At 39.3% G+C, this 14,764-nt stretch overlaps 2 protein-coding genes across 5 annotated transcripts in view; both read right to left on the bottom strand.

The window, feature by feature from the left end:
- LOC309486980 (uncharacterized protein) overlaps positions 1–11,364 on the bottom strand; it is a 36,477-nt gene extending 25,113 nt beyond the window's left edge. For all 4 annotated transcript variants that reach the window (XM_082154513.1, XM_082154510.1, XM_082154512.1 and 1 more), the window contains exons 1-3: positions 10,873–11,364; positions 10,404–10,505; positions 400–534 (exon numbers count right to left, since the gene is read on the bottom strand). In XM_082154513.1, the coding sequence (XP_082010639.1) occupies positions 400–534; positions 10,404–10,490 (222 nt within the window). In that variant the 5' untranslated portion in view covers positions 10,491–10,505; positions 10,873–11,364. The remainder of the gene's footprint in view (positions 1–399; positions 535–10,403; positions 10,506–10,872) is intronic.
- A 112-nt stretch (positions 11,365–11,476) lies between these two features.
- prr18 (proline rich 18) lies at positions 11,477–13,665 on the bottom strand. Its single transcript, XM_082154547.1, has one exon. The coding sequence runs from the start codon at positions 13,381–13,383 to the stop codon at positions 12,619–12,621; it is 765 nt and encodes a 254-aa protein (XP_082010673.1). The 5' UTR covers positions 13,384–13,665; the 3' UTR covers positions 11,477–12,618.
- Positions 13,666–14,764: the final 1,099 nt, after the last annotated feature.

Genomic DNA, 14,764 nt, shown 5'->3' with positions numbered 1-14,764 from the left:
CTGCGTGTCTTCGTGCCATTGCTATTACCAACGTAAACATGCACGCCACAGTACCGTTGGAGGGTGGGTGTGGCCTTGACCATCTTGCGCTGCCTTTCTCCTCCTCATTATCATTTAAGGCTACAGACACCGAAACGGCCCGTCTGAAGGAAGCTCATTCTGGGACTGGCTTGTAGTGGCTATAATTCTGCACCGAGGCTGAATTTTTGGAAAGAGATTTCAGATACAGTACTAGGGACCACTAAGGTCTATATTAAAGCCTACAAAAAGTAGCATGTCATGGGACCTTTAAATATTCTGGACTTTGAGAGTGATTTGACATAATGTTTACTCTACGGTTCCATAAAGCACATTCTGATTGTCATTTGATTAGGAACAGAATAGGCCTACTGAAAGTACCTGATCTAGAAGAGCTTTTCGTTTTCTTTCAAGGACTAGATCAGAATCCACAGCATAAGCAGAAGTCATTGCCATCGGCCCTGTTCTGCTGGGGTTTTGTGGTCTCCTCTTCTGACGGTCAGATAGACTGGCTGCCTTTTGGAGAGAGAAATCACACTTGGTTGACAAGTCACAACAGCAGCTGTGCTCTTGTCTTCTCTTGTCACAGAGATCACAACACACCCGTGAGTAATTGCATGGGTTTTCCTGAATTGGCCAGTAATCAGTATCAAATGGCAAAGAAACTAAGCTAGTACGATTGCAAAAGAGCGCAAATTACAGTAATAAGCCACAAGATACTATTTGTAGCAGTGATTTTTCCATAGCTAAAGAATGTGGGTTTTAAATAATTTCACGATTTTGGTTTCATTGGATGTTGCCATTTTTGTCCTGCACTGAAAACTTCTAAAATAAAAATGGTATGATTTAAAGAGCAAATGGTGATTTATTTAAAAATATTTCAGGTGTTTCTCTTTTTCTTTTTTTCCCCTCTTTTTTAAAAATCAAAATGCAAAAAAATTTGGTGGGTCGATACTGATGCATTTGGTAATAGATTATGTCTTCAATGTCAGTTTCATTATCATTTTTGTAACATCTCTTTAACCAAATTCAGGTCCTTAAGGATATCATACGCCAGAAAGTGACAATTTTTGGAAGCAAACAACAAAACATTGGTAGGTATTAGCAATGAATTTGATTAACTCTGTCATATTTAGTGTATAAGATAAGATATAAGATTTATAACCTAGACCAAATTACTGTAATGCATTACTAACTGGTTGTCCTGCATCCTCAATAAACAAGCTACAATTAGTCAAATGCAGCTGCTTACCAGGTCAAGAAAATATGATCATATAACACCAATTTCTACACTGGTTATCTATTAAGTTCGTATCGATTACTAAGTATTGTTACTGACCTTTAATCTCAATCTCAATCTTAATTTCTTTATAAAGCACAATTAAAAATAGCCACAATTGACCAATGTGCTGTTCAATGTTCTAAAGCCAAAAACAATGAATACAAATAAAACAAAACAACACAACACATCACAAGTTATAGGCTACAGAGAAGAGATACATTTTTTATTTTAATTTAAAAAATGTAATGTTGGTGCAGTTCTAATATGAATCGGTAAACTGTTCCAAAGTTTAGGTGTGGCTATGGAAAAGCTTGGTCACCCCTAGATTTTAACTTTGACTTTGGAACAGTTAACAAACTCTGGTTGGCAGACCTAAGAGTTCTCAATGGATGGTGTACATAACAAGTCCGATGGATGGTGTATACACAACAAGTCCGATGGATGGTGTATACACAACAAGTCCGAAAGGTAAGAGGGGGCGGCATTTAAAAACAAGCAGAAGCACTTTAAAGTCAATTCTAGAGCGGACTGGGTGGCAATGTATAGACATTAAACCAGGAGTAATATGTTCATGTTTGTGAACACCAGTTAAAAGTATTGCAGCTGCGTTTTGGACCAGTTGTAATCTAGGTAAGGAGGAATAATTGTTTATTCCCAAATACAGGGAGTTACAATAGAAGAAATAAAAGCATGGATCGCTGTTTCAAAGTGCTTAAAAGAAAGAAAACTCTTCACTTTAGCCAGCGCTCTTAGTTGGTAAAAACTTGATTTGACCACTAAATTGATTTGCTTATCAAATTTAAGTGCACTATCAAATAAGAAACCCATTTTTTTTTTACACACGATTATAAGGCTCTAAATGGTTTAGCTCCGATCTTCTATTGTCCTACAATCCATCACACTCTTTAAGGTCACAAAACACAACTACAACTTTTGGTTTTACCTAAGTCCACTAACGGAGGGAGAGCATTTTTGCATTTGGCACCAAAACTCTGGAATAGCCTTCAGGGCTCAGATTCAATATCCCAGTTTAAATTTAGATTAAAGACACATCTCTTTAGCCAAGCATTCACATACCTCATAACTGTGTACTCCAGTTATATCAGATCAAATGCACATTACACTTTGCTTAATGTTATGAACAGCAGCTACACTAGTTATTTTCCATTTGTTTTTCTGTTTTATCTCGGGATAGGTAACTAGAGAGTACGTCAGCTCCAATTTGGATCCAGCCTCTTACAAAGACTTCAGATGCCTAACACCTGTGAAAAGTCTCCAACTCCTGCAAAGACTTCATATAACACAAACTCTGAATCAACTTGCACCAATGCTAAGATAAAATTTTCTAATCATTGTTCACAACTTATTACTTCAATGAGCTAATTGTTTCTGCAAGCCTTAAATTAATACATTTGTTAGCTAACCAAGTGATTTGTATATGTACATTTCTGAAATGCATTATTTGGACACAGTCACCTCTGATAACAGATCACTCTAAATTGTAATGCATTTTCTGTAAAGCTGCTTTGAAATCTGAACAAATTTGAATTGAATTAAAATCACACAAACATACATTTTTAGTTTAAGTTTTTGCTGCAGAACAGGAAAAAAAAAGTAGTCGACGTGTCGACTGATTGAGTCTGATTGGGATCACGCCAGGGAGCCTGTCATCTTCGAGTATTGTAAAAACGAGCCAATGGACATTGGCGTGCGTGAATCACATCACACGCTCCGCCCTGCAGAGCGGGAATAAATACGGAAGTGGATGCACGCACCAGTCGTTTTTCGCTGAGGAGCCGAGCGGAACCCGGTCAGCGGTGGTACAGCAATAGTGGCTGAGGGACTACACCTCCGTTCTCTCCTTCAGGGAACGAGGGTTACATCAGTAACCGAGACATTCCCTTTCAGTCGGTCGACTGATTGGGATCCCTACGCCACTAGTGCTGCCACCTTCCAGTGCCTAGACAAAAGCCTCCTGATCTTCCCGCATATTGAGGCGGATATAGTACAGGCCTTAGGCCAGGAAAATCGCTGCTGTTCCACAGGACCACTGGGAAGTGTACCTTCGTTGGAAGCCACATCCTGCCCGAAGGAGGTAAAGTGGAGAATACACATACAGTATGGACTGAGCGAACTTAGCAGGCAGTAAAACATATGGCATGTCACTGAGGTGGCTCCAGCCGATAACAGGGGGGAGACGCAACCGGACAGTGATGGCAGAGCAGGCTCTGCCAAGGAAAGACACGGGCTCGCCGCGGGGAGTCAAATCGTGGAAGAATACACATATAGGATCGCCGTAGGGATCACAACATATGGACCCCACCAAACACAAGTTACACAAGCATACAAGTGATAGGTCTAGCATCGGATGCTCCGCCACGTCCAACACCGATGGGGTGAGGAGGAACTCAACAGGGTTAGGAAGAGGGAACTCAACAGGAGCAAAAAGGCGCACTTATCCAGTCCATAGGAGGGGACCGGGCTATGGTGAAGCTGGCTTTGTGTGAAGGGAGCCCACGGAAAGCAACCGGCTTGACACATAGGCTAATTTCCTAGCGAATGTGCTGGTGTCGCCCAGCCAACAGCTCTTAATCTGTCAGCGAGGCACTTGTGTCAACGCCCAGGAAGGAGCTACGCTCTCTTTTTGGAGGAGCTCACTACCCATGGGGGCACGGTGCACCTTGGGAAACTCACCAAGATGATGGCAACACTAATCTTTTAGTTGGCCAACCTCTGCATGGAAACCTCCTTCCCTTCTGCTGGTTTCCGAAACAGACGAGAGCTGGAGAGGTCCTGTGACTTTGCATTCTGTCCTGAATAACCGTAAGACGAGAGGAACAGAGAAAAGTCAGGGCTGGGTCTGCCTCCTCCGGGTAGGAACCTTGGGCACATATCCAGGCCGGGGTCTCATATTAGTGAGAGTTAGCTGGCCCGAAACTAGGCACGATTTGTTGACCGAAAATGTGTGCAGGTCCCCTACCTTCTTGATAGAGCAAGCAAGCAGGAGAACTGTTTCTTAAAAACTGAATTTTTAACTCAACTGCCTGCAGTGCTCAGGGTAGGTCTCAGAGTGCAGTAGTACTGGAGATAGGTCCCAAGAAGGTATAGAGGGGGTGCAAGGAAGATTTCATCTCCTTGCACCACTCAGGAACCTGACGATCAAGTTGTACTTCCTATATCTTGGCTGCATCCTGATGTGAGTTAATATAAGGGCAACATCATTTTGAGGGTGGAGCGGAACAGCCACGCTCCGACCCATCTTTTGCAGGAAAGAAGCACAGAAGTGATCGAACACTCTTCAAAATGTTTCAAAATGTTCAAGCGTCCAACTGGACGTGATAAAAGCGAATTTGACGTTCAATTCGCGTGTGGTGTGAACGCAGCATTAGAGGTAGATAGCTGAACCACCGCAACGGAACCTGAACGGAATGGACAACTGGTGCGTGCATCCACTTCCGTATTTATACCCGCTCTGCGGGGCGGGGCGTGTGATGCAGTTCACGCACGGCAATGTCCATTGGCTCGTTTTTGCAATACTCGAAGATGACAGGCTCCCTAGTGTGATCCCAATCAGAATCAATCAGTCGACTACATCAAAAGTGACCGACTGAAAGGGAACTGGGTTTTCTTAACCTAAAGAACCTTAAAAATGGCTTATTGCTTTTAAAAATGGTAGCAACATCAATATGATAAAATGGCAAATACTGTAATTCTTTTTTTTTTTTTTTGTAAGAACTGGAATAAATATTTTTTCCATAAGTAATATATGCATCTTGGTGTTTTAATATAAAATCATCATTCATGGGTGTGTCCTTTTACTTCATGTGTGACTCATACAATCAAAATTTAGGTAATGGATGCAGGGTTCCCACACCTTGGTTAACTTCAAATTCAAGAACCTTTCAAGGACTTTCCAGGTCCAATACACTCAACTTCAAGGACTTAATGTGGGGACACATATGTGGTGTTCAACAACAAACGTTGAGGTTCCATCGTAGTAGTTTTGTGCGCGCGTGAACGTCATGGCGACGTACAACACAAAGTACCTCACGCGAGAAACACTTACCGTAACGCATAAATGCGCGTAACTAACGTAAATCAAGCAAGCTAGTATTCATACGCCACAAAGTGTTGGCGAAATAACACATTAGCGGACCGGAGGGAATAATATGGAATTGTTTCCCAGAAAACTTCTTGCACAAAATAAATTCAAGCACTGTCAAGGAGTGTGTTGACTATCTATGTGTGTTTATTTTCCAAAACTTTCCAAGGCCTTGACATTTTTTTTTTTCAATTCACAAACTTTCCAGGATTTCAAGGACCCGTGGGAACCCGTGGATGTGACAATGTTGACATGTTTGTTCTTGGAGGAATAGATCTGCTACGTTGCTGCTGTTATTGCTGCTGCTGCAGAACGAGTATGGGACTTGCTACTGCCAATACATACACAACATGCTGCTGCTATACAAAAAGGCATACATGAATTACCCATAGCAGATCTATACAGGTGGAGCTGGGGAAGGTGGAGGGTTTCTGAAAGCATGCCGCACTGTTATAGCAAATGATGACCAAGTATTTGAAGGTTAAGCATGCGAGATCATTGGCTACTGATACAGCAGGAACCAATCAGCTCTGCCCTATAGAGAATGATGTGATTGCAAGCAGACTGAGATAAGGACCTATCAGCCTGTGCCATCCAGAGTTTCACGAGTTCACACTTGCATTTAATTAGATAGAGTAAAGGATATGCGTATTTGGCGTGCTGTCCGAGAGCAGGGCTCTGAGTTCGGAATTTGGGCAGAACCCAGAGAACTCCCTCATCCCAGGTTTGGGATAGGACTAGTTAGTGAAGAGATGGTGTGGTGGAGGGATGCTGGAAAACTGTCATAGAAGAGTTGACTGGATGAGCTCCTCCCATGACGCTTAGATTAATTATATGAATGTGCTTCTCCCGAACTTTGTTAATAAAACATAATTTAATGTCAAAACTTTGGATTTCACTTATACAATCAAATACACAGAGAGCCAGCAAACTTTTTGTTTGTCTCTAGCTTCCCAGAAATCCATTTTATAAGGCTGTTATTTGCATTAAGCTCAATATGCGTCTGTCCAGGACAGATAATTCCCTGCTGCTGGCACTCACTTCTTATGTAATACTGGCCTCTTGTGATGCTGGGCACTTATTGTTGCACAACTCTTCCTGTGCATTGTTCCGGTGCACTGACTAAGGAATGGTCTGGAAATATTGGCTGGTACAACACTGGTAAAGGTTTGACATGTACTATAGTTTGAATTGTTTCAAAGGTGTCCGAGAAAATGCAACTGGTGTCCTGTGAATTTCAGAAACAGGTGGGGGTGGAGTTTCAACATAATTTTTACAATAATTAAAAACATTTCCCACCATTTCTTATAAAAGTACTGTATGAGAAACATTTGCTAATGAAAAGATCTCCCCAGCTATATATATATTTTTTTTTAAGAGCAGCATCAAATGTCTACACTCATCAAGTATTAAATAAGGCAATAAGAATGACATGAAATAAATTACTCTTTTAAGGAAGCATAAAACACAATGGGAAGAGCAGACTGTCCTTTTTCTTGTACAGGCAGTTCATGGCGTGTCCATCTCTGGAAAAGGCCAGGCGGGGTGGCAAACATTCCTTCATTTTACAGGCTTGACCCGTTTAGGAAGTGTATGCTTTGTGGTCGTTCACAAAGAACATTAGAGGAAGGTGTTTTTAATCAGTTTGTTGCCACAGCAATAAGAGGAGAGTGAAGGGGCACATAGTTATCTTGTCTGTTAAATAAGACCGATGTCATTGAAGGATGGCTGGAAGTGGGGGTTTTAGTATCATCTGTGTCAGCACTCAGCAATCATGAATCAAAGCGAAAGTAATAACTTGCGGTTCAATAAATGAGTCGGAATAAGTTGATTCAGTAAAGGGCCGATTAGAAGCAGGGTTGGTGCTAAGGGTGGGCTAACAGGGCTTAAGCCCTGAATGTTGTTACTTTTTGTTCATAGAGCTGAAAAATAATAGTGAATACGATCACAACTGCTGCGATTACCTAATCATGAAAAGTGCATATGCATAATATTTATATTTTCCCTCTTTGCCTCAAAGGTTACTACTTACGATGTGCTTTGAGCATTGTAGCCAATTACAGACATGTCTGTTAAAATCAACAGCCAATCAGAGGCGTTGAGTCGCTGCACTGAAGATTTTTAGCGCTCAATGAGGTCTAGACATTCGCAATCATTAGTCTGTCAATAAACTGTAGGTGCAAATAATTCACTGCTATGTATATGATATTTTTAATGCTGTTCTGTTGCACCCCATTACACACTGCTCTATTTGATATTACGATGACTAAAAGGTCAATATCAAAATGACTCTGATGGCCAATCAGATAAAAGAAGAAGGGGCTTACCTTTAACAGAAGATGCATGTGAATTTCAACACAATGCTTTTAACCAACAGTCAAAGAGTGCGAGGTACAATATAAGTAGCTAAACATTTAAAGGTAGGGTAGGCAATTTTCGGAGAGGCTAGCAATAGCGAGAAGCGCTAGAACCGCCCCTGATTATGAGAGCCATTCATTCAATCTGACTATAGCCTAGTCTTTGCACTATAAACATGTGCTTGTTTTGGTGAATGTCTACAAGGTGCGGTAACATTAGCGTGTGAAAAAAGGGTCCATTGTCAACAGAGTAGAGGTGTAAGTAGACCTCACACAGAATTCACTTTCAAACCGCAACTTTCAGTTGACCTACTTCGCATGACCAATTTGAACATGAGCAAAATCTGCGTGGAGAACTTTTCTACCGTAATCGCCACCTCGTAAAATAGTTATATTTTTTCTGTGGGATCGGTTTGGTTTTACGGTGCACTTGTATTACAGTGTCAGTCGTGCAGCAAACACTATCAGAAGAATATTTTAAGTCAGTGTTCTATCGGCATCATGGAAGCTTGCTTCCACCGTGAAATTTTTTTCTGGCAGTTGCAAGTTTAGATATCTCGCAATTCGAACTAGATATAACTTCAATAAATAAATTCAGAATTGTGATTTATAAAAAATAAGAGTTGTAAAATATAGCCTACAGTAAACATGCAATTAATAAAGGTATTGCGAGTTCTCACAATTGCCAGTTTATAACTCTTTTCCACCTCAGAATTGTGATATAAACTCGCAACTGAGTTATAAAGTCTGAATTGTGAAATATAAACTCACAATTTTTTATAAAGTTCGAGTTGTGAGATATAAACTCGAAATTCTGAGAAAAAAGTCCGTATTGTGAGATAAAAAGTTGCAAAAACAAACATCCAGAGCATCATCATGAAAAATACACGCTGGAAAATATGTAGGCCTCATGGAAGTGAACTTAGTACAGTAATTGGGTGGGAAGAATTCAGTAATTACTCCAACAGATTCAAAATAATTTTTGATTCACTAAGATTCACTCCTTCCAGAAACAGATTAGGCTACACCACACGCTGGATGTTCTTGATTCACTTACAAACCAGCTCATATTAGTTGCTCAGGAATCAGATTACAGTTGCTGGAATGTTTTAGCTGTATATTCAGAATATTTTAGAATGACGATCCATGCACATTCAAACTGGCAATAGAACCAAACCTCATGCAAATAATTTCTTTATCTTGTTTAAAATGTATCTCTGTTCTCATCCCTATAGATAGGGCTATAGAAGAACCCTGAAGTATGGTACAAAGAATCGGAAACACTTTATTTTACAGTGTCCTTGTTACATATGTTACATGTACTTACCATAATAATAACAACAGTAAATTGTGCATAATTACATGCAACTAACCCTCAACCAAATCCTAATCCTACCCTAACCCTGTAGTGTATAGTGTATAGTTTATAGTGTATACTTAAATGTATAATTACACTATAACAGAGACACCTTAAAATAAAGTGTAACCAAAGAATCTAACAGAATTGGGTAATGAATGTGCAAAGGTTCGTGGAAAGAAAAGGAGCTTTTGACTATAGAAAAGGACTTGTGAAGTTGACCTGGGGACTGTGTTGATAGTTGTAACCAGGGTGACCAATACAGCAGTTGTTCATTTGTACTTTCCCTGTTCTACTATTTTCCATGGATGGGGGTGAGGGCACAAAGGAATGGGATTGTATAAGGTTCAGAGTTGATGCTAATTGTCACTTTGAACTCAGTCAACAGCCCATGGAGTGACTGAAATGCAGAAATATGTGGCTTGATTGTGGGTCTAAGAAACAATACTTGTTCTTAAGAAAACAAAACTGTTTAACTTTGTTTTATTTTTTGTTAAGAAAATAACTGCATTTGGATCCAGCTCTCCCTCATTTATTTTTATTTTTTTTTATTCACCAATCATTACAAATGCCAGCATGCTCAAGTTGTTGTCTTAATCAATAGCATCTTAATGGATTTTAATAATTAATTTACCCATTTAAGTTAATTTCTTCTTCAATGTATCTTCTGTTCTGTAATTGTCACAGACACATAGTGTCCATAGAAGTCTGAACACCATATTCCACAAGGTTTTGATACAAGAATTTGATAAAACTTTAGTTTGGGGACCAATTCTCACTACTTGCATATTACTAGCATATTGGCTGTTCATTATTACTTATAAAGCACATATTAATACCTTATTCTGTATGACCATATTCTGGGTCCCTTATTCCTACCCTGTACATAAACTTAACCACTACAACAATACTTTACTAATTAATAAGCAGTAAATTAGGAGTTTATTGAGGCAGAAGTCATAGTGAATATGTTCCCCAAACTATAGTGTGACCAAGACTTTTTGTTTTGGACATTGGTGGCATTAAGTATTTACCCAACATAGAATATTCTAAAAAGTGTGTGTATATCATAAACTAGGCTATGAATGCCAAAGAAAATACGCTATTTCGTATTTCTATCTGTTGGTCTTTAAAATAAGGCTAAAGTGAATATTGATAAATATTTTATTCATTTTCTGTCCACTCATAACAAATGAATAGTACTGTATATGGAAATAGAGGGAACTTTTGCTTTGTCTGGTTCATTTGTGTTTTTCTGCATGCTATTGGGTATTATTTAACACATACCTTTTCTGGACACTGTGCTGACTGGTAAGAGTCCAGGATAGGGGGAAGAGAGCTGACATGATGAACATCTTCAGTTTTCATGGTCATAATCAGACCTGTGAGTTATTAAGATGTAATGTAGTTAGGACAAAATACTTAAGTATCAGAGAAATTAAATATTTGATGTGCTGTAAGTTTTCTGTAAAAAGATGACTCACTTAAATTAGTAGAAATTAATTTGTAAAACTACAAATATTCAAATTTGGCTCTCAGTTGATATGAAGTCAAAATGCATATATTATAATAATAAAAATTAACATTAGAATAATCTTGCATGGTCAACTACCTAAAATCATTATTTTGATGCCAACAAGGAATCAGATTACTTGCATTTCTGAATTAAAGCAGCAGTGGGATTCCCATAATTTAGTTACGATCACATAGAAAACATTAACTTTAAATCTTGAAATAAATAAATAAATAAACTTACCAGTTTAGCAATAAAAATCTGCTCTCTGGAGCTTTTGATTTTAGTGCTACTAACAATCAACTAGTAGTTCTCTAAGCAACTTAAATACAGTTTAAAGAATCACCCCACAAACTAAACAGCTTTTTTAACAACCTAACAAGTCTGTTACTGTAATGGTTATATATTTGATATAACCTAAGCAATTTTCTGAACAACTAAGTATTTTTCTCTGTAGCATCAAACTCGTCTGGACAGAAAGAGCTCAAAGAGAAGTGTTGAGAGTTTCAGGTCTGATCTGTGTTTAAGGGATCGTTGCCATAGTGCAAGCTTACACAACCTCAGTCCTATTGATTCCTTAAAGCCCATTCATTTCACTTTGTTCATTATAGCCCTGTTGTGCTCAAGTTTTACCCAATTATTAAAGTAATATTTGTAAGAAAACCCCCTTGTAAGGTTTGTAGTGAAAGACTGTACCTGCCTTTCACACTAAGAAAATGTATGCTAGCTATTATACCAATATAACTAATAATTATATATATATATATATATATATATATATATATATATATATACACTGTTCACATTTGATCATTCAAATATAGGCTAATAAGAAAAGAAAAAAAAACATGTCTTTTTGATTTTATTATCAGAATCCTTAAAAATGACTTGGAACAACACATATAAACACCAAATTGCAAAATAAATACTGTACACGGCTGGTTCGTCGATCAAACAGTCCTTCAGTTCATATTACACACATACTTTTAACAAGTCTCAGATAGGCTATTAAGTGTCTGTTCTAAGTCTCGCAGACAGTGTCGTCTTCGACAGCTATTGTTTTCTGGCACAAAGGAAGGACCGTGGCCTCTGGATGCATTTCACGGGTCGTCAATCGCTTCAATACTTCCACAGTTAGAAACAAACATCAGTCGTTCAGTCCATCAGTGAAAACAATAGCAATGTGCAAAAAACACTACTGTTCCCCAGTCATTGTGTAAAGGTAACCTGCAGAAAATTCTCTGAGTGATCAGCAATAGCCTACATCTCAATGCAGAAAACATTCAGACATTCCCGTCAGTCCATGAAGAAAGCTGAGTTTGTGCACGCACACAGGACGCGTTCTTGCGTTCATTCTGCGCTGTTCATTGTTGCGTTATGTGCACTGCGTCATATGGACGTTTTTGCGCAAGCACGTTTAAATGGTGTGTCAAGTTGAAAAAATTCAACTTTTAAAAAGGCCTAGGCTATAGGCTATGCATTCTGTTCCATTCCAATAATTTGGTAGAGCGTTTATGTACGTGTCCTGCGTGAATTGTAACGTTCACATATGACGCCTTCTTGCATTACATCTTCTCTATTTTCATTTTTTGTCTATGTAAACAATGCGACGCATTTTATTTTTTTTTTCGTGCCAGGTTTTAAGACGCCCAGGCCCAGGCCCAGTCACGTTAAAAATATTCCATTGTTGCGCGCCCTATATGTGCGCCTTCCTTCGTTCCGTTTGTGTTGTTTTACACGTCAAACGGTCACGAGACTTGCGTTTTAAGGCGGCGTGTCCAATTAATAATAGTTCAGCTTCTACAAACGCGTATCTTCAATACCATTGCGCTCTGTCCCGCTGTTTTTCAACGCAAGAACGCGTCCTGTGTGAATGACCCTCAGACAACAATATTTCTAAAAGCAAATTGGGTGACTTTTGAGTTTGACACATAACTCATGGACTGCAGTCTTCACAGTGGACCTTTCTTCTGTGGAATTTTGAGGTCATCAACTTTTAAGATGAGGCAAAGATGACAGTTTATCAACTTTCCCAAAAGCAGCAGCGCTTTCCACACCTTTCAGCCACTCTTTACATTTCCTCATGACAGTCTCGTCCACGTCTCCATCCTCTTCCTCATACTCAACATCATCATATTTGTACTGATCATTGAGGAGAGAGATCTTCACAATGGTGCTTATGTCATTGGAAGCGTCCAGTTTGGCAACAGGTCCGGAGCTCTTATTATTAGAGCTGCCCTGAGCTCTCTTGGATGGGAAAACGCGCCGGTGTCTCAAGTCCGCGGAAGCGCAGCACTTCTGTTGCTTGGCCATCATTTGCTTTTCCAGATTGCGCTTTTGGATGACCAGGATGGCTTCAGGGGTCAGGCTAAGGGAGAAGTGGATCTCTTGCTCGCCGGCTTCTTTTGCTATAGAGGTCCTGGAGGCGTATTTATGGCTGGACTCTCCAGAACTGGACCGTGGGACGCTTTCGCATGAGGTAGCCAAGGGTTTGGGGACGCTCAACCATGAATGTTTGCTGTCCGTCTCAGGGTCTCGAGGGACTCTGCTCGGTTTACTTCGTCCAAGCTGCTTTAAATTGGCCGACGGCCACGATGTGGATATTTTCTCTTTCTCCGATTCCTTGTCGTCTCCTGTCCTTTGACTGTACGTGGGTTGAGGAGGTGCGACATTGTCCCTGCTCTTCTTTCTCCTGAACAGCTCCTTTCTTGGCGATGATATCCGTGAGTGCAGGTTTATCGGCGGAAAAGGCATTTTGAATGCTATCGATGCGCAAAATAATGAAGAAACCTGTGCGTGAATGATGGGAGAAATGCGTCCATTCGCCTCGGTCCACCGGATCTTTGGATATTAGACGCAGTAGTCCATTGCACTCCTCATCTCTCTTATAGACTGACAAGGGGCGGGGCATCCGCGGGATTTATAATGTGTCATACGGAAGGGGCGTGGTCACAACAGAAAGGTTAAAACAACAAAGCCATGCGCATGCAAGTGTATGTATGAATGTATCTTATAAAGAAGGTTTATTGCATTATACAATACAACATAATATAACCAAGTTCACACAAGTGTCCTAGCTTTGTAAACACTGGTGTTGTTCATTCATCACATTAATGATGATCATGTCACCTTAAAGGGATAGTTCACAAAAACAAAAAAACAAAACAAAAAAATGTTATCATTTACTCAACCTCAAGTTGTTCCAAATCTGTTTTCTTTCTTCTGTTGAACACAAAAGAAGATATAATGAAGAATGCTGGCAACTGAACAGTTGACGGTAGCCATTGACTTCCATAGTAGGAAAATAAATAAATAAAATACTATGGAAGTCAATGGCTATGGTCAACTGTTTGATTGCCAGCATTCTTCAATATATCTTATTCTGTGTTCAACAGAAGAAAGAAACTCATACAGGTTTGGAACAACACAAGGGTGAGTAAATGACGACAGAATTTTCATCTTTGGGTGAACTATCCCTTTAAGACACCATTTGTCTTTTTTTTTTTTAACAGTATTGATCTTATTTAAACCTAACAAACTTCTTTTTAACATGAATTTAGTGTAAAAAACAACAACAATCGCTCACTAGCCAATTTTACAACATTGATGCAATGACAACATAATGTAACAACTAATAAAATAATCAATATCACCTTGATTTTTGCTTTTTAAAGAAAATTATAAAAAAATTAAAAAATGTGGTAGTCAGCAACAAATGCTGCCGATTGAATTGAATCTTGAATATGTCTTAAAAGTGTCGAAATAGTTTCTATTTTTTATAGATTAACAGATTTGAAACAGTAATGTATTGGAATGCAGCTAGCAGAGCTTCACAATGCAGATCCAGCCAACGATATACTTTTTTTTACTGACCGTCAATATTTTCTCCTTGGTGACCTTGGCGTAGCACAGAGGAGGTTAAAGACAAGCAGCCTCCATCGATATTGATCCGTCGCCCTCCTTTCAGCAATTGGTAATTTCACAGTGACATCTGTTCTGTCACCCAGCCACTGAGAAGTGTTTCAGCCACAGTGAAATGAGGAACAAAATCAATAGGCTTATACTTACTGTTCAGAAGCACAAAGACAGATGTTTATTTTCACAAACAACGTCCACAGATTGCTGACAGAATTAC

The sequence above is a fragment of the Leuciscus leuciscus genome, assembly GCF_965113295.1.
Source record: "Leuciscus leuciscus genome assembly, chromosome: 22".
NCBI classification, from domain to species: domain Eukaryota; kingdom Metazoa; phylum Chordata; class Actinopteri; order Cypriniformes; family Leuciscidae; genus Leuciscus; species Leuciscus leuciscus.
Note: the sequence above shows the minus strand (reverse complement) of the source record. Positions and strands in the feature narration are given on the sequence as shown.

What these genes read in the sequence shown, in the direction of transcription:
- prr18 (XM_082154547.1), bottom strand. Translation starts at nt 13,383, where the DNA reads ATGCCTTTTCCGCCGATAAACCTGCACTCACGGATATCATCGCCAAGA.